General features: G+C 41.2%; 1 protein-coding gene across 2 annotated transcripts in view; it reads left to right on the plus strand.

Moving 5' to 3' along the window:
* ANKRD29 (ankyrin repeat domain 29) overlaps positions 1–17,390 on the plus strand; it is a 30,929-nt gene extending 13,539 nt beyond the window's left edge. Inside the window, exons 5-10 of one of the 2 annotated variants that reach the window (XM_072330264.1) lie at positions 902–1,000; positions 4,019–4,117; positions 9,273–9,371; positions 10,228–10,323; positions 11,365–11,463; positions 12,771–17,390. In XM_072330264.1, coding sequence (XP_072186365.1) covers positions 902–1,000; positions 4,019–4,117; positions 9,273–9,371; positions 10,228–10,323; positions 11,365–11,463; positions 12,771–12,854 — 576 coding nt within the window. In that variant the 3' untranslated portion in view covers positions 12,855–17,390. The remainder of the gene's footprint in view (positions 1–901; positions 1,001–4,018; positions 4,118–9,272; positions 9,372–10,227; positions 10,324–11,364; positions 11,464–12,770) is intronic. The other variant, XM_072330265.1, reaches the window with a different exon arrangement.
* Positions 17,391–19,504: the final 2,114 nt, after the last annotated feature.

Genomic DNA, 19,504 nt, shown 5'->3' on the forward strand with positions numbered 1-19,504 from the left:
TTGAGTTTTTGTGAGAGTTATAGAAATAGCACCACAGGTTCATAAGTTTGATTGGTGCATGCCATTATAAAAAATTCATTTGGCCATTTGGGCTGTTATTTCTCTTGCTGGCTACCTGTCCATGTGGAAAGTTTCAGACAAGACTTTGGAACTGTTTCAGAGAACAAGGCTGAGGGAAAATGCAGTCTTTTGCCCACACTAATAGCTCTGGAAGCCATGTGTTTGAAATACTTTAGATAGCTTACTTTGTCGAGGAGCAGCTTGAGACTGGGAGAATTCAAGGAAGGAGAGAGGAAATGTTTGGTATCAGTGATGTGGAGTGTGCGTCATCCTTGCCTGATAACATAGTGCCATCCCAGGCAGAAGATAAAGAACCTCTCCATTCCAGTGTCAGAAATGATGGCAGTTTTTGAGCGCTTTCAACAGGATGTGGCAAGCCCTGCATTTGCTGTCTCTGTTGTTTCAGCTGTCTTGGAGTTGTCAGGCAGCAATAATGAGGCATTTCCCAGCTCAGATGGCTTCTGTGGTAGCAGCTGTGCAAGGCAGACTTGGTAAATGTGCCTAGGCCTACCCTCAGTGTAACTACCACAGAAAAGTATTGGAAGTATCACTGATGATTATGGTTTTGATCTGATGCAAGCCTCCAGATCTAGCTTGTATGCTTTTGATGCATCCTGCCTACTCTCCTTCAGGCCAACAATCAGCAGGTAAAAGGCAGAACATGACAGGACATGTAGTTCTGATCAAAGAAGAGAAGATGATTGGTTGCTTCTGGAGCAGGTAGAGGGTGTGTTGTGAGCCAAGCTCTGAAAAGCTTTAAAATTTGCTTCTGTTGTGTGGTGATGTTCAGTTCAGCATCTTCACTCTCAACCTTCTGTACCCTTTCTTCATTTTTTCATAGGATGGAGGTACCGCTCTTCTAGCTGCTTGTCAGTATGGGCATGCAAAAGTAGTGGAAACTCTGTTGAAACACGGCGCCAACATTCACGATCAACTTTATGTGAGTTACTTGACGCGGATAATACTGATAATACTGTGAGTGGAACAAATGTGCTGTTGGTTGGACAGCAGCAGGTACTACAGCTCCAGCACAGGGAAGCATTTGCCAAACATTGTGGTTTTATAGTCCTCTGCTTCTCTAAGTTGTGATTTTTAACTGTCTGCTTTGTTTTATTTTGGGAGAAGTGGTACAAAACCAGAAAAGACGAGTTGGCTTCCTTTTGGTTCATTGTCTGCATGGAGGCTGAGTTCCAATTTGTATCAGATTTGTGATGTCCCTTACTATTGAACAAAAGCTCAAAATGTCATTTTCTATCACATCAGGTTTACATTGTAGACAGAAGTGTGAATAACTACAGTTCACCAGTTTTCTGCCAGGAAATGCAGAAATTACATTGTCTTTAAATCAGTTTTGTGCTTTGTCCTTAAGTATCAGTTAAAATGACGTTATTTGGTATCCGTGCATCTCTAGCTTGTCAGTTCTTTGGGCAAAGAATGTTAAGACTGAACTGACAGTGTTTAGTTGACTTTTGAGAGAGCTAGACTAAGCCAACGAAGTACTGGATTTAATTTGCTTCAACAGAGACTCAAATAAATTGAGCTTTTCAGCACTCAACAGAAAGGAGTGGCCGGTTATCTCTTCCACTTCCCACCACTCTTTCCTACTCCAGGGTAGAAGACAAGGCTGACAAAGAGCAATTTGTTCACTGTGAATACATAGGGTTTTTCAGCCATTACCACAGGATATGCAGGATGCTGTCAGTCTGAGGGCTGGTGACCACACAAGTCACCAACATGCCAGGGGCCATGTGCTGGTTGCACAAGGAGTCCCCACTTTTGTGGGGTCACCACCCCATGTTTATCAAGAAGGGTGCTCTGTTGTCACTGCTTCTCAAGTAGCAACAACCTTTCTAATCTACAGGCAGTTTGTCATCCTGTGCTTGGCAACCCCAGGGCTTTCCACCTGGTTTAAAAATAGCAGTACTATCACACCTGCAGATACTTCATGGGCAGTAAAATGACTTCCTTGTTGCCTCTCCTAGAAATGAGCAGTATTTGCATTCGGATTTAGAGATGTATTTTTATGACTATCAGTCATTAAGCAAAGCCAGTCAGAAACTGCTGCCTCATAAAATCAGAACAACAATCTATTAAAAATGAGTGTTAGCCTGGCTCCTTTTCTGAGACATTGCCAAGCAGCTTTTGTGCAGCAGTATCTGGCTGGCAGTTTCCGTGGCAGGCAGCCAGAGGAGAAGGATTTTGAGCAAGCTCTTGGGCAGTCCTCCCCAAACCATCAAGATAGATGTTTTAATTTTAAGTTGAATCCTGCGAGGAGTAGAGGAGAAGATGAGAATAAGACATAACAGTATTACTTGCAGAAATATGTAATGGCCTCTAAACAGCTTTCTTATTGCAACATCAATTCCAATCAAGTACAGAAACCAAATAATTAATTTTAATAACTGGTTGGATGATAGGCAAACCAAAGCTCTCCATCTTGGTTGATGCTATAATTAAGAGCTCACTTAATATTACACAACCTTGTAAACTTTCTAAATGGATGTATTCTTGCTATATGTGCCTCTGGAGGAAGCCTGCAAAGTACCCAATATGATCACCCTATTTTATGCATTTGCAAAGCAGACAGAGAAAACAGCCTCCTAGAGGACCCAGGGGCAAATATTCATCTGCAGTACCAGCAGGTATCTTTCTTCTTTACCACAGCAAGATCAAACTTTTTATCTTCAGTTCCTGGGCTCTCTATTCAGCTCATGCTTCTGGCATGAGTTTTATAGGAGGAGGACCTCAGCAGTATATGTAAGCAGACAACAGCATTTATTCCAACTGTGGTGATATGCCAACAGGTTAAAAATGGGTTTCTGTCAAAATGCCTATGTTTCGGAAAAATACATGCAGGAGATGCCTATAACATATGCACCTGTACATTTCAGACACAGTGGGGTGTTCACTCATGGCTCTACGTAAACAAAACATCTCACATTCTGGGGAATCTTGCCCTAGAATGCTCTGTGCAGTGTTGAGGATCTATGACAGGTAAAATATCTGTCCTACCCTCCATATGAATTTTCACTTCTAGTTCTTTGGATGGATTTTAATGTAGTTTGAACATTTTTTTGTTGATATGTGCATATGTATATAAATTATGGAAAAAAGCTTATATGAATCCAAGTGTTGTGCATTTTCTAATGCTGACATCTCCATGTGAAAAACACGTTGATGAAAAATAAATCCCAAATTAGTTCATTTCTTTTACAAGCTTTTCATAGGGAAATGATGGCTTCCGATAGGGCTAGGAGATACCCTGTCTTGCATGTGTTACTTTTACATGCTTATGCTACAGAGTCAATCTCTTCTGCAAGATGTGCCAGAGCAGCAGCATGGTAGTTGCTGGCATGGTGTAGCACTGCGGCACTGTACTCACTTCTTCAATCTGAAGGATAGGCTTCAGTACCAGAGTCTCCAGCTCTGCAAAGTACTTGGGCATGTTTTCACCATATGCACTTATGTGGCAGAGCACTTCTGTATAGGCATAGAAAATTAAGTGAGCCTGAATAAATACATTTTGCTAAATAGAAATGAATTTCTAGTTAGGAAGACTGACACTTTGGTGATGAACAAGTCTTTTAGTGTTCTAGACCCAGGATTTAATGCTCAGTGTGGTAACACAATGGGAGTCAGTACTTGTGCATTCTGAACAAAAACGTTACCATAGTTTGTTATCATAGAATGATTTGGATTGGAAGGGACCTTTAAGATCATCTAGCTCCAACCCCTATGCTGTAGGCAGGGACACCTCCCTCTAGACCAGGTTGCTCAAAGCCCCATCCAGCTTTGGTTGAACAAGACTTGTGATTTTAGTCATTGTTTCTTGAGCTTAGCTGTATATATGATGTTCCAGTGCATAATGGGTTAGAAAGGAGAACATGTTTGGTTTGGTTTTGTACAAAAAAAGTTGTGTCATTTCAACACAGTGTAAGCTGGAGGTATTTGTTCTTAGGATGGAGCTTCTGCAATTTTCTTGGCAGCTCAAGGAGGCTATCTGGATGTCATCCGATTGCTGCTTTCTTCAGGAGCAAAAGTTAACCAGCCACGGCAGGTAAGCTCTACCCTTCAAGGCAGCATTAGTATCTAATTGCTAAACTTTACAGTTAATAAAAGTTAACAGTGGTATTTTTACTGGGCTTTGGGTTCCCATGGTGGTCTTTCACTGGAAGGTAGAATGTGGCTGTGCCTGTATTTGTGTTTTAGTTCAGAACTGTTGTGTGGATTTGAAGCGAGTGCCCCAGTCATTTCTGCTTGAGCTCAACCTAGATTATTTCTGTAAGAAGTGAAACTAAAAGCTGTGGTTTAGGTGCGCAACAATTGTGCTTCAAATCAAACAGGTATCAGACATATGGTTGTTCTTCTGGAGCAGCTTTGAACCATGTGCAAGTTGGGTATGCTTGGGCCATGGGACCCAGCTAAATCAAAATGAAACTCTCAGTTTGTATTTGATGATGATGTAAGTGCCTTGCACTACCTCTTGTAACTACTGCCCTGCTTCTGCTGCACCAAGTTACTTGTGAACCTGAACATGGTCCATCACATCCTCATTCTTCTGAAAACTTTGGAAACACTTGGAAAAGCTTGTGAGATACAATAATATACTTAGTATACCTGGCTTTGAAAATATATATGTATATTAGTATCAAAGCTAATCTTTGACAAAGCCTTTCACATTTAGTTTTACTATGCATTCTCACTGTGCGCTTTGAAATTCAGACTGGAGCATTAACCAAAAGGGAGGGAGGCTAGCAGCTATGCCCTACACTGATGTTATCATTGCTCCTAGTCTGCCTCCGTACTGTCTCCCTAGGTCAAGGTTATGAAGTGTTGTTGGCTGTTGGTTAATATAGCCTAAAAAATCAATATGGAAAGATAGATCAGTGTATCCATTAATGCCTTTTGAGTGGGTTAAAACAAAGCTGGGGAGCCTTCGATTTACCTCAACCAGTTTACTCCATGTCACCACAAAAACCACACTCTATGCCTACTACTAGAAAAAGTAGTAATTATAATGCTTCAACTAATTCTTTCTGACAGTACTTTTCAGCTCTCCAATGCAATTTCTATAACACAATGCTTTGTGATGCATTTTTAAATCTTAGTTGAGACAGAGGTTCAGATCCATGTGAATGTTCCTCCTGGCTCTGTTTTGTCTCTGACAGCATGGGCTTAGTTTGCTTCAGGGTACCTCTGATCCCTGCTAAGATTATGGCTGGATAGGTCTGAGGCATTTGTGTTTAGGCGCACTGTAATCTGAAGGATTTCCTTAACAAATTGAATGTTTTTACTGTTTAATTAGCAAAGTAATGGTTGGATGGACTTCAGTCTCTTTCTAGCTAACAAATATGTACTCTGTTCAAAGGTGGCATGGTGGTCACCAGGAATGTAGGCCTAGATGGGGCAATTTTGATGCCAAATGATTCTTACCATCAGTTACAAACTGTGCTGCTCTTACAGCTATAGGAAACTATTTAAATCAGCGTGACACTAGATGTGGGGTGTCCAACATCAGCTCATGCTTCCCTTTCTCATACGTCCACATTTTCTCTCTATCTTGTGAGTTTGGGGTAATAATTCATCTTCCTGACCATGTGCATGTTCTCTATATGTGTTTTCTTGCTTCTACAGTGGGTCTTGTGCCCAGTTTCCCAGTCTCTCAAAGTTTCTGTTGACATATAGGCACATCTCTGGTGGCACTGGATGCCTTTGTGAAGGCCCCCACAAGGCTGAATAGCAAAGCTTTCTGGAGAGTTTATTCCCTGGAAACGTAATTTCTCTCAATGTTTAGCTTACTTCTGTTCTTCCAGACATTGTGATGGGGCCCCCATGGAGCTGGATTTTTTTTTGTCATCTTATTGTCTAGACAGAGCTTGAGATAGTGTTTGCAGACTGACGTGGGCAATGTTTCTTTTCTTCTCTAACTCAAATGCAAAGCTAGAAGATTATTTGCTGATGAATTTTATGCTTTTTTGGCAGCCTATGTCCCAGCAAGCTTTAGTTTGACTGCCTGAGTAGATTCAAAATACTCTGAAAATTAATACTTTTACACACGAAATGTAATCACGTATGTGTAAGCCAGTAAAACTACACAGAGTACAGACTTCAGACTTGGTTTAATTATTATAAATAAGAATTCAGCTGGTTCAATGATACAAGAAGACCAAAGGGGGGCAGGATGGTGGAGGAGATGATATTAAGCAGCCTGAAAATAAAGGCTCTCTGTCCCTGAAAGTCATCAGTGGGAATATTGAAGCTATTTCACCTCCTGCATTAATCCAGGCCTTCTTAGAATTTCAAGCCACCAGCAAGCACTGAGAAGGAACATCAGAAATTTCCATCAGGGTGTGTTTGGGATTGCTGGACATAATGAGATATAGTTTGTATCTACAATGAATTTATAATCAAATAAGGAAATGAACACATCTTAAAACACATGCAGCATTTAACACTTTTCATTCTATAAATGTAATGGTCTCCAGTCTGCTTGGTTGGGCAGAGAGACAAAAGGAGGAAAGTATATTTTGAACTGCTTCTTTCCCTGAGCTTGTTTTTTTCCTGACTCATCTCCATGCCTGTTTATACAGGAATCCTCACATCACGTCTCAGTAGTGTGTAATATTTCTTTTGCGCCTCACATAAACATGAGAATGGATAGAAATCTAATCTACTCCATATAAATGTGTTTACATAAACCTACATGTTAGACATTGTTTAAAAGACAGAAGCTGACATTACTCAGTGGGAACGCACCATCAACTTTATCACCTTTCTTCCCTTTAAGTGAAATTCTCCAAGATGGTCACTTTCTCACAACATATTTCTGCCTCTACCCTATAGCTGATGATGTCTAACAGCAACAGAATTAAAGACAGCTTATTGGTAACACTGATGTTATCTAACACAAGCGTTTCCTTCTGCTTCTTTTCATTCGTAACTAAAAAGACTCATAAATGTCACCATGAGTGAAAGAAAGCTGACGTGTTCCCCACGCTGTTCTTGTATTTGCATTTCTTACACAAACAGAAGCATGGGTTCACATTGCATTAGTTCCTCGTGCACATCACATGATGTAGACGTCTCTCAGACATCTTCCAAGTTTATAGGCTTCTTAGTGTCTCTCTTGCTACTTTCTAGAGCCCTCTGGTGGAAAAAAAAATATGAGGTGTCAGCTAATAGAGCTGTTGACTAGCAGAGTAAACAGTATAAATTGAAAGGGTTTTTGCTATCATGCTGCAATCACGTGCTCTGTGTGTAAGAGAGCCTTTGTTATTTTTGCATCATAAAGGCCATTCATTGTATTCACAGGTTATGTACTAGAATGAGGTCAGCCACTAACTTCTGTGTGATGATCATTTATAGAGATTTGATAGAAGAGTTGACAAAGACCGTTTTTCACTATTTGGGAAGACTGAAGATACCAGGGCTTACATTTGCTCTTTCTCAGAATCAGAAAGAGGAAAGACCAAAATACTATAGCAAAAGAGGAAATAACTTCTGTTTCTTCCCGTGAATTAAGCCACTAGCCCATAGAAAGCAGAACACTGGTTCAACAAGGTTTTTGAATAGCTTCAGTAGGTCACATGAGTCTTCATTTGGCACTGAAGAGTTTGCTTCTTTGATCAAGGTGGAAATATTTCATTTAAAATAAAAAGCTGTTTTATTCCAAAACTTCTCATTAAGGCTTTTTTGGGGGCACCGGTATATTTTGTCTCCTATCTTTCCTGCCAAGTGAGGCGAGAGGAACTGGCAGGCACTGAGGGCACAAGAAGGCACCCTGCTACTTGTGGCCTCACTTAAAAGTTGAAGTCCTTACAGGAAAAGTCTTTTGTTAAAGGCCCATGAAAATCAATTTGGCACCACATAACTGCTGGAGTTCTCTTTTAGTTCTGAGAATCAAACTTGTCCATTTATAAGAAAAACTGGTGAGGGGTCTGGAGCACAAGTCTTATGAGGAGCAGCTGAGGGATCTGAGATTGTTTAGTCTGGAGAAGAGGGGGTTCAGGGGAGACCTCATTGCACTCTACAGCTTCCTGAAGGGAGGTTGTGATGAGGAGAGGTTTGGCTTCTTCTCCCAGGTAACAAACAGGACCCGAGGAAATGGCCACAAGTTGTACCAGAGGAAGTTTAGATTAGACATAAGGAAAAACTTTTTCTCTCAGAGAGTGGTCAGGCACTGGAATGGCTGCCCAGGGAAGTGGTGGAGTCACTGGCAGTGTTCAAGAGGCATCTGGATGAGGAGCTACAGGATATGGTTTAGTGGCTTGTGGTAGCAAAGGTGATAGGAGGATGGTTGGACTGGATGATCTTGTAGGTCCTTTCCAACCTTGTGATTCTATGATTCTATGAAAAGGAGGAATAATCACAAAACTGACTTCCAGTTGCAGCAAGAAATACTTTCTGTTTCAGCTCACCTTTGCATTTGGGATAGAAACCTAACAATAGCTTTCACTTATTTTGAGCATGCATTTTATTTTCTAACATTTTCTGCTCAATTATTATATAAGATTTATTATTATTATTATTATTTGTTTTTTGCAAACCAAATTGGTTCACACTGTGTTCTTTGAAAAGTGCCTTGTTTTCTAGAGGAGCTCTTGCAGTTAAAATCTTTAATGTACTCACAATTACTGTAAGTCAGGACATTTTTATTTGGTTCCCCAAGAGTAGACAGTGTAACTCAACACTGAAAGTTGGTGATCATCTAACATCGTTCTTCAGCTTCTATAAGCAGTTTCCATTTAATATGTACAGATACCCAGCTGCTGAATTCATCTATGCACACTGAGATTTACCTGTATCTTCTGCCACATTTAGCCACCTAGAGTTTGAACTATGCAGCATACCTTTGCCCTTTATGTTTCAAATTTCCCTATGTATTTAAGGCACATCTGAGAAGACACAGAGGGCTTTAAGAACTCAAAGAGTAATGCTTGTTTCAAGTCAACTGTACAAGAGAAAATATCTAGGGGTACCCCTACACCACAACTGGAAAGGTTCTGACTTCATGCAGTGAGCTCCCATGTTCACCTTTCATAGAATCATTGAATCACCAAGGTCAGAAAAGACCTCCAAATCATCCAGTCCAACCATCCATCTATCTATCTGTGTTGCAGGAGTTTGCTGAGGAATTGAAGTTCATCCATATCCATAGGCAATGAGGACAGGATGTAAAAGTGAAACCTTTAACAGTCTTATTTTGTTCGAAGGATGGGACAGCACCCTTGTGGATTGCATCGCAGATGGGCCATAGTGAAGTGGTGCGAGTCATGCTGCTCCGAGGAGCTGAGCGGGATGCTGCGCGGGATGTGAGTAGCACTTCTGTACTTTGCCTGCAGATTCTTCTTGGCTAATTTTAAGGCTGCAAAGCTGTCTGAAGAGAAGCCCAGTGTTCCCAGAGCTTATTCTGTTTGTTGGGTTGTAATGTTCTCCCATGGGCTCTTTCTCCATGTGTGTCTGGAATAAGGAAATGACTTCTTGGAATAAGGGATTGGAGATAGAGTCATAGCATAGAATGGCTTAGGTGGAAAGGGATCTTGAAGATTGCCTAGTTTTAATCCCCCTACCACCTACTAGATCAGGCTGCCCAGGGCCCACCCAACCTGGCCTGGAATGCCTCCAGGGATGGGGCATCTACAACTTCTTTGCACAATTTGTTCCAGTGCATCGCCACCTTCTGAATAAAGAATTTCTTCCTAATATCGAAGCCAAATCTCCCCTCTTTTAGTTTAAAGCCATACCCTCCTGTCCTAGCATCATTAGACCATGTAAAAAGTCAGTCCCCCTCCTGCTTATAAGCTCCCTTCAAGTACTGGAAGGCTGCAACAGGGTCTCCCCAGAGCCTCCTCTGAGCTAAACAAGCCCAACTCTCTCAACCTATCTTCACAGGAGAGCTGCTCCAGCCCTCTGAGATGCCCATATAAATGAGAAACGGGCATGAAATATAGTATCACTGGTTTATTTCTCCTTGAAGTTTTCATCTCTGAGGGGAATAATCCTCCAGATGCCCTGAAATCAGTAGCATGTGTTGTGGAGATACCTTCTCAAAGGTGATGAGCAAGACCCTTCTCTCAGGATGTGGGGGACAGCTGGTGTTGCCCTTCAGACTATGGGAATGAGGATAAAATGTTTATGATTGAACTGATCTTCTTCCCTTTTTTAAAGGATGGTACAACTGCTTTACTAAAGGCTGCCATTAAAGGGTACAACAATGTGATAGAAGAGTTACTGAAATTTTCTCCCACTCTTGGTCTGCTGAAGGTTAGTAGTGAAACATACAGATTTTTACACAAATACGGGAAGTCAAAGAGTCTAATGGAAGTCCTAATGTTCCTAATGATGCAAGTGGAAGACAATAAAGACCTCAAGCTCAAAAAGTCAAGGGAAAAAAGGAATGGACTTGTTTAGTCACTGGGGCTACATACAAACAAATCATTTGAAAAGATGCTGTGAATTTGACTTTTGGAATGAGGAAACACATTGTGTTGTGGAAAGAATTATCTTAGTTTCTGTCAGCTGACAGAATCTGTCAACAGATTGCTCATGATATTGCAGTTTTTAGCATTATACCCTGCACTTTATTGACTTGAGTGAGCAAACCAGGATCCTGAGAGATCTGTTGTGAGCAATTCTCTCTTTGGTTTTGAATGCAAAACATGACTTAAAAAATAACAGCAGATCTTTGGAAGCTGCATTCTAATAGCAAAAGAAATTGAGTGCACTCATAAATCACACACTTTGATAGACTCTCTGGATGCATCTAATAGGCAATTTTGATATACTTGAAAATCCAGGTGGCATTAACTTAGTTGTTAATTATGAGTATGAAATATCTTCCACGCTTACTTGAGCTGTCAGTTTGCAGACACGAGCAAAAGGTCAGCTATGAAAAAATAAAATCACCATTCAGCTGTCTGCCAGTGAGAACATTAATCATCAGAGAAGAGAAATAATATGCACAGATGGTTTCCATTACTGCTTGTCCTTGTTTTTCACTTGCTAATGGCTGGTACTGCCAGGCAGCAGCAAGTGCTGAGCTCATTTCACCTCTAATCTATTGTCAAGGGCAATTTTTAAGAGAAGATATTACTGTGATAAAAAGATCTCGACTTTTTTCATTAATGCATTTAACATTGTCTCTTTTGTAATTCCCTAGCCTGCCTGCACCCTATCTAAATCATAGTCATACTCTTTGATGACATAACCTTTTCCTTATTATTTACTGTTTGTATGTTTGTTCATTGATAAGATTTTTGTTTCACTGCCCTTCTGATTTCAAATGTCTCCAATGGTGTTTTCCAGAACGGTACTTCTGCCCTCCACGCAGCTGTTCTGAGTGGCAATGTTAGGACAGTGGCATTGCTCCTGGAAGCAGGAGCAGACCCATGCCTCAGGAACAAGGTACAGCATGCCACCCTGGGCAAGGACACAGCAAGCCTTGGAGCACCTTTGCATGTCACATGCTAGCTAGGTTATATTTTAGGGAACCGTAATCTGGTATTTGTTTTGATAAGCCGTAACTTGTATTTGTGTCTCATATAACAGATGTGTAAGGAGGATATTTCTGAGGTGCGGAATGTGTATATGGGCTCCTTTAGTAAAATTTGCTTAGGATTTAGCACATTGCTAATATTAAAAATACCTCAAAATTACATGCACCTTTCCAAAACATCCTTATCAACATGTTAGTTTACTGAAATAGCTTCAGATTCCTTTTATGACGGCAACTCTTTATCCACAGAAAATTGTCTTTTTTTTAATTCTGTAAAGTGTTTTAATACTATATGTCTATTATATAATACTAGATGTCCATTTCTATGGACATTTCTTCTTCTGAGTTGTATTTATGAACTATTTGCTGTTGGCATTTGATATCTGGCTGGCTTAGTTAAGCCATGAATGAATGAACTGGTATTTACTTCTGGTTTATTATTATGTCAATGAAATTTTATAACACAAATAATCCAGCGTATTCATTCTGAATGTTTTGGTTATTTAACATGAGATCTATGCAAGTTATTTCTATATCAATCCACTTGAGGGCAGCAGAGTTAATGCTGCTTGCATGGCAGTTTGTTTGGCTGTTTTCCTCCAGCACGCAAGATTTTTTCTGCTGTTGATGGCAATTTGCAGCATACAAAATCTGTGTTTATAACCTCTTCTACCCATTTTTTCTTGTTTGAAATTAGATGTAAAACAGTATGTTTGCAAAACAGAGCACTGATTTTCAGTAGTATATTCATTATAAGTATTTTCTGTAATCAGTGTGTTGCTTTTTTTTTCAATACCTAGAGAAGACCAAACTCTGCTTTTCTACTATCTATCCTAAAGAATAGGGCTGACTATTTCTTAGCAATTAAAATCTCTCCTTGGATTTTTCTCTCCCCAAAATAAGGCAGCAACAGATTTCTCTTTAAATTTTATGCCAGCAGCAAAGAGAACTTGAAGGATACCATTTAGTTTGGGCAGGCAGCACAAAATAAGCTGACCAGACAGCTTCCTGGATAAGATTACTTTGAAGACTTGAGTGATACTTGCACACTGTATGCAAAGATTACTTCTTAAGATACCCCCAACAGCGGTGGAGACAACGCTGAAATAAGCATGTAATGGTTAAGCTCAGCACCATCTTATTCAGAGCTGAATGCTATTAAAATGTTTTGGAAATAATTGCTTATTTTTTCTAACTTTGATGTTTTTTGTTCCAGGCAAATGAACTGCCAGCAGAACTAACAAAAAACGAACGTATTCTCCGACTCCTCCGCACGAAGGAAAAGCAAAGGAAAAGCTAATGCAGAGAATGTGGTTTGGCAGAGTTGTGCCCCGATGACATTAGCATGACAGTAATCCTAGGATGCCCAAGAAGGGCTTTTTGGAACAGTTTGCAGAACTGATCAGCCTCTCCAGTATATGACTGTGAACGTGTGAGGCCCTTGCCAGGGAGCCACCGTGCCCTTGGGCCTCCACCTGGAATCTCTGAACTCAGAAGGATGACGACAAGAGCAGGGTTTGGCCTGAGAGCAATGTTTCCATACAGCCTTGCCTACACTCCAGGGTCCTACCAGTGCTGGCACTGACTTTAGCTCCTCCATGCCTGCAGTGTGTGCATCCCCCCACACCCAAGTGCTCCCAGTGTTTCAAAGACACATTTCCACACTGGCATGGCCACATGCCTGTGATGAGTGCCTCGGGGTGCACTTGTGGGTTGGGAGCATTCAGCCCTTGTGCCAAAAGGACACCCAGGTCTTGCAGCTGTTTGGAGTCAGTTGGTCCCCATGGTGCTGCTGCAATCCCTTTGCTGGCAGTGCTAGCCCTGCCAATTCCTCTGTACCACCAAGTGCCACACAGGGCTACAGGGACATCCCATCTGTGACATCCCAACAGGAAAAGTCCTCCTGCCAGCCCAGGGCTTTGGTAACATTTTGGTTTCTACGTCGAGCTTTGTAAAATGATCCAGAGCTTTATCAATTATGCCAAAAGATACCAAACAAATAATATCTAAAGTGATTTCCTCCTTGATGTAGCATCTGGACTGATTCCTCTGTCCAGCAACAGAGACACAGTGGGTCAGTGTGCAGCATTTTGCAATGTGCATGCACTGCTGTGAGAAAGCATCCCCAGCCCTACAGCATACATACCTGCCTTTCCACAGGCAGGAGAGGATCAGTTATTGAGCAAACCAACTACACCAGAAGTTTGGCTGTCAGACACAACAGTACAGATGCTCCACAAGTAATCTATGTATGTTCTGCATGCCCTCCCCTGTAAGTTGCACTACGGTTTGATATCCACAACTACTATGCAATGCACTCGTTCCAAAGTCTGTGATGGGAGTTAATGGAGAAGTTCACAGCATACAGGTGTTTTAACAGCTGGTAAGAGGGTTACATGTAGCCACACTTGAACAGGCCCACTAATGAATTTGGGCCTGGAAAATGAACCCTCAACAGCAAAACTGGCCTTTTTTGTGTGTGGCTGAGATGCTTAGAATGAGATGTGCTACTTGGTGCCTATGTGCAGAAGGCAGTGCAAATTGTTAGGGTGTTGTAAAGAGCCGTTATAACCATATTACTGTAAGTTGCTACATTAAAACCCAGTCATCTCTGCAGTATAAAAACATACTAAGTCCTGTTAGCCACAAACACGGAGATTATTTTACAGTGAGTTGGGGTATAATGTTAATCCAGTGTATAAATCCAGGCACTTCACTTGTCTTCAGACCCTGACAAATTGTTGAACAATTGCTTAAGATGTCGAGGACAGAGACAATTGTAAGGAAACAAAAAATATGCTCTGCTTTAAAAATGTCTGGCTAGGATTTAGCTCAATTTTTGCACTTTCACTTCAGCATCTGGAGGGAAAAAAAACTAGATTAGTGAGTTTGCACAAAGAAATGTAGTTTACATAGAGCGAATTAGCCATATATATTGCCAAATCATAAAGTTCTTGTGAGTGAGTGAACCCTGGGAAGTCAGGGTTGGATGAAGAGAGCAGACAACTTTGCTTGGCAGCTGAAATTTCTCTTGATTTTCTATTCTGCGTTAGAAAGGAAAGCTTTAAGTTTTCCAACAGTGTAAGTCAACACCAGGAAAAAAGAAATCTAATTGTTTAGGTACTACATGCTGCTGTATTTTTTAATTAAAATAATGTTGTGCCTCACAGAAACTTGCAGATGAATTGCTACAGAACCAGAGAATTACACAAGACGTGTGGAGGATGATTGGATCCAGGTTTCAATCCTTTGAAAGACTGAAAAAAGAAACTGAGCAGGTAGAGAAATGTTGAGAGCCTTACTGGGCAAGTTTGTTGCACAGCATTTTACAGGACCTTAACTCTAACTTCTTTAATAAGCAGTGCTGGAGGGGATGGGCTTATTTGGAGACCCCAGAAGGCTGAAGGTGAACGTACTGCTCTGGAGAAAGCTACAGGTTCTCCAGTCAGCCTTGCCACAACACTGATATTTCTCTCTAAAGTATCTTCATATAAACAGCTGGAAAACAAAACAAAACAAAGCAAAACCACATTCTTAAGATGAAGAGCCCTGTCATAGTTGTAAAGGGTAATCAATCAATGGAGGGCCTCCAGTAGCATCCTGCCAGGTTCAAGTAGTCTCACCCTAAAAGGGACAGCTACTCTGCAAAAGAACTACTTGAGCTATGCCTGCCCATGGGAAAATGCTTCCTCCCTCCCCCCCCCCCAACTCACAGAAGGACTTTCCAAGTCCTATTTCCTGCTGCCTCCACAACTAGCTACTGCAGCCTATGTTCTAATGCAGCAGGTGAAGAACATCTGGGAGGACACATCCCATATGGAGTATCTGATGGCCTTCTGAGGGGATGCAGTTACTAGATCTTCTTTCCTGAGCAATGTTGGGCTATAACAGGCTTTTCTTATTTCTAAAGAATATTTAAATGTGGTTTTGCCACAGTTTGAAGGGAGAGTCTCATAGCTCCCTTTAGGCTCTCCTTAAATGCTCAGTGGTAAGGTCCACAGGCTGCACAATATGGTAGAGAAGCATCAGGAAAACCTTTCTCTGCCATGTCCAGGCTGAAGTTGAACCTGGCTTCAGCCAAGACCCTCTTCATCCAGCTTGGGATTTTTAGGCATGAAGACCTTCTGGTATTTGCTTCATCTCGGAGCCTTTGAAGAGAGGGCTGGATTTGGCTTTGAGTTCCCTGTAACCTGGTGCTTATTTTGGCTGCAGTTGGGCTTGGAAGTTGCAATACTGTTTACCACCATGCAGTTAACCTTTTCACAAAGAAACCTTAATAATTCTTAGTGTTTATGTAATCACCGTTATCTTTAAAGTGCTCAGTAAGTACTGCTGTGGTTTGTTTGTTGTTCTAAAACGGAAACCTGCATTCCCTTCCTGGCTGAATGATTCGTTGATATGGACAGTAGCTCTTTACATTGTTGTAGGGCTTTTTGTGTGAGGGATTCAAAGTGCTCTGCAGGCACAGTCGTCTCTGGAAGTTCCAAAATGCATTTCTGGGATAGGCAGGGAAATAGATGATCTCATTCACACACCAATCAAACACAGCAGCTGCTCACCTGTTCACATTAATAGGCAAGAATAATCTTAGAGTAGAAATTAAGGGGCACCAAATCCACTTCATAGATGACAGGAAGAAGGTAGGTACTGGATAAGGACATGAAGTAGAAATGGGACAGGAAAACAAGCCAAAATGCTTTCATTTTCCAAGAAGTGTTGTAAATATATGTATCTCACAGAAAACAACAGTGCCAGTATCACAGTGCTTTTAAGCTTAGCTCTGCACACTGAGAGGCCTAGCCGGCTGCCCTCTCTATCTGGGATTTATGCAGGTATTATGGGCTGCTGACTTCAGCTGCAAGGGAATACAAAGCCTGTGCAAGAACAAGCTCCACATGAGCCGAGGAAAACTATAAAGCTTTGTGCCTGTATTTTGATATCTAGCCATTGCAAGATGGAGATGAGCACAAGGAAAGACCTGTGGGTACAAAGAGAACTGGCACTCCATCAGAGACTTGGTAGTGGTATGGCCTCAGAGATCACAGATACATGGAGCCCTTTATGTAGGATGATCACTGCTGTGCAATGTACAGGGACAGGTTCTTGAGTTACAAAAGGTAATGTTGAACCTCCTGACCTAATGCCACTTGTTGCACATGCCATTCTTTTCCTGGAGGAAAATTACCTTGCTATTGATCCACCCACCTTTGTTTAGATTAGAAGAGCTGAGAGGATCAGAGCACCAGATGAAATAGCCGCAGGTCAGACTTAATGCACTTTAACAATCATTGTTTGTCTCAGTTATTCAGCCAATCATAGTGACTACTGGAAAATCAGTAAGTAAATCAAATTTCACCTTGTCTTGGAAGTTTCACAATTGTTGTACATAAAATGAGGTAGCACAAAAACTGTCCCATTTGTCCTTCACTTAATGCAAATACTGAACAGACACAAAATACCACTGTTGTTTGGAACCCCTGTCATTACCCCATGCTCCATGAGTCAATGGTGTTAAAATGCTGATGTATGCCAACAGTCCAACCAAAGTTCATACACATGGCTCTTTTTTCCAGCATTGGAATAACCTACTGCACATATGGGACTAAATAGAGTCGTGCCTTCTCACAGCAGCTCTACATTCAGTCCTTTCAAATGTCACCTTAGTTTCATACTTGTCCGAATTCCAGTTTGACCTGCCCTTCTACACATTCAATAAAACCTACGTAAATGTAACACAGCATAAGCCTGATGATACTCTACAATGAGAATGTTGCTTTGCTTAAACATATTTTTTCCATACCACTGTTTGAATAAAAATGAATACATTACTCAGCTTACCACGCTTGTCTGTCCACTTCAATATTTCTCTGTCACCTTCTGTATTCTGTTGTTTCTATTTGTAGAATACCAGAATTAATTTTCTATTCATGTTAAGACCACTTTGTTCTATTCCACTTGGTTCATTAGACTTCTATTTATTTTCCGGGTCTTTACAGTTGAGATAGCATTCACAAAACAAATAAAACCAATGCTCCGGCTTCAAAAACAGGAAAACTCAATTTAGCGTGACAAAATAAGGTTTGTTTCAGAGATCCAGACATCACTGACAGATTTCCCTTGACATTAATATCCATTAGGTCAGATCTGAAGGGAAGGTTTCAAAAAAGCAACTCTGGAAACAAAGGAACAAGACTATATTTTTATTCAGTTAGTCAAACAAGTCTTGGTGGTTCAGCTACTATTCCTAACTGTAAAGCTGTCTCAGGAATTACTGAATTGTTTAGCGTGGAGAAGACAAGGCTCCAGGGAGACCTCATTGTGGCCTTCCAACACTTGAACAGGAGGGGGAACTGCTGTTTACAAGGGTGGATAGTGACAGGACAAGGGGGATGGCCTTAAACTGAGACAGGAGAGGTTTAGGTTAGATTTTAGGAGGAAGTTTTTCACACAGAGGGTGGTGATGCACTGGAACGGGTTGCCCAAGGAGGTTGTGGATGCCCCATCCCTGGAGGCATCCAAGGCCAGGCTGGACGTGGCTCTGGGCAGCCTGGACTGGTGGTTGGCAACCCTGCATGTAGCAGAGGGGCTGAAACCCTTGGTCCTTTTCAACCCAGGCCATTCTGTGATTCTATGATTCTATGAATGAAATAATGCAATATCCAAGAAGTAATATTATGTGATAATAATATCCTCCTTGAGTTTAAAATGTATGTGTCAATAAATTTTTTGCTTTATCCTCTCAGTGATTTAAGGAGATGCTAACTCTCAGGAGATCAGTAACAAGGCCACATGCTTAGCAACTCTATCTGCCCAGCAAAACAGAGTCTCAGACACTCATCTAAGCTGTTGCTAAATAAACCATTTTGTTCTGCCTGTGTTGACACGGCATTCTCACTGGACTAATGCTTTAATGTCCTGCTTTTAATGTTTGAGGCCATTCACTCAGAGCTGACCCAAGCTCTGCATAGTGCTGCTCTTTGTCAGCGAGCAGGAAACAACACTGCAACCTGTGCTGTGCCAGCTGGGAACACAGCTATGTCAGAACAGATTTTTACCATGGCAAATGTTTCCCTGACTCAAATACAGAGATAGAGCATGACACTAACATACAACACAGGCCAGAAAACGTCTGTGTTTTTATATGTACTGCACATTTCTGTTCCTGTAGGGTACATACATATATACATACTTGGTGTCCAATGGATGTGTATGAGTTTCTATAACCCCTTTGGAAATGTGATAGACGAGTCTCATCCTCTGATTGTCTGGACTATATGGCATTAAGAAACAAAAGCACAACTCCAACTCCAAATCCTACTGAGACAAACTTTAAAATTTACAAAATATCTTCAAGCCCAAAGATAAACATGCTGATCTTCAGGTGCACTGTGGATCTCAAACCTGACTCCTGTTCCTCCCCCCCAGTCGGATTTTGGCTGTGTCCACAGGGACCTCCTCTGATGGTTCTGCCTATATTCTCCATTTTGACAACAAATCCCGAGTTAAACATCACATGGCAGCATGTTGCTCACAGGCACAATAACCTGATGTTAATGCAAACCCAGGGCCTTAAGCAGCCATTAGTAGGGTAAACTTCTGAATTTGTTAGTATAATAGTGTTTATGCATGGTATCTAGCATGGGTACATACTTTAGGTATTTGCTTGTAGCAACCTATCAGTTATCTTTGAACTCTGCTGCAATAATAAGATGCCTTTCTACAGTGTTTTCCTTCAGCAGCTCCCTGATCCATACCTGTTTTTATATATCATGGACCGCTTTTTGCCATGCAATTGGTGCCACGTTAAAAAAGAGCAAATTGTACTGGAGGCATCAGAACCCAGTCAGATAATTCAGCTAGTCTGCCACAAACTTAGGTCAAGCTTTGAATCCTTTGAATTCAATTACAAAGCTTATGCAAATAGATAATACATATCTCCACCTAGAATGT

The sequence above is a fragment of the Excalfactoria chinensis genome, chromosome 2 (genome assembly GCF_039878825.1).
Source record: "Excalfactoria chinensis isolate bCotChi1 chromosome 2, bCotChi1.hap2, whole genome shotgun sequence".
NCBI lineage: Eukaryota > Metazoa > Chordata > Aves > Galliformes > Phasianidae > Excalfactoria > Excalfactoria chinensis.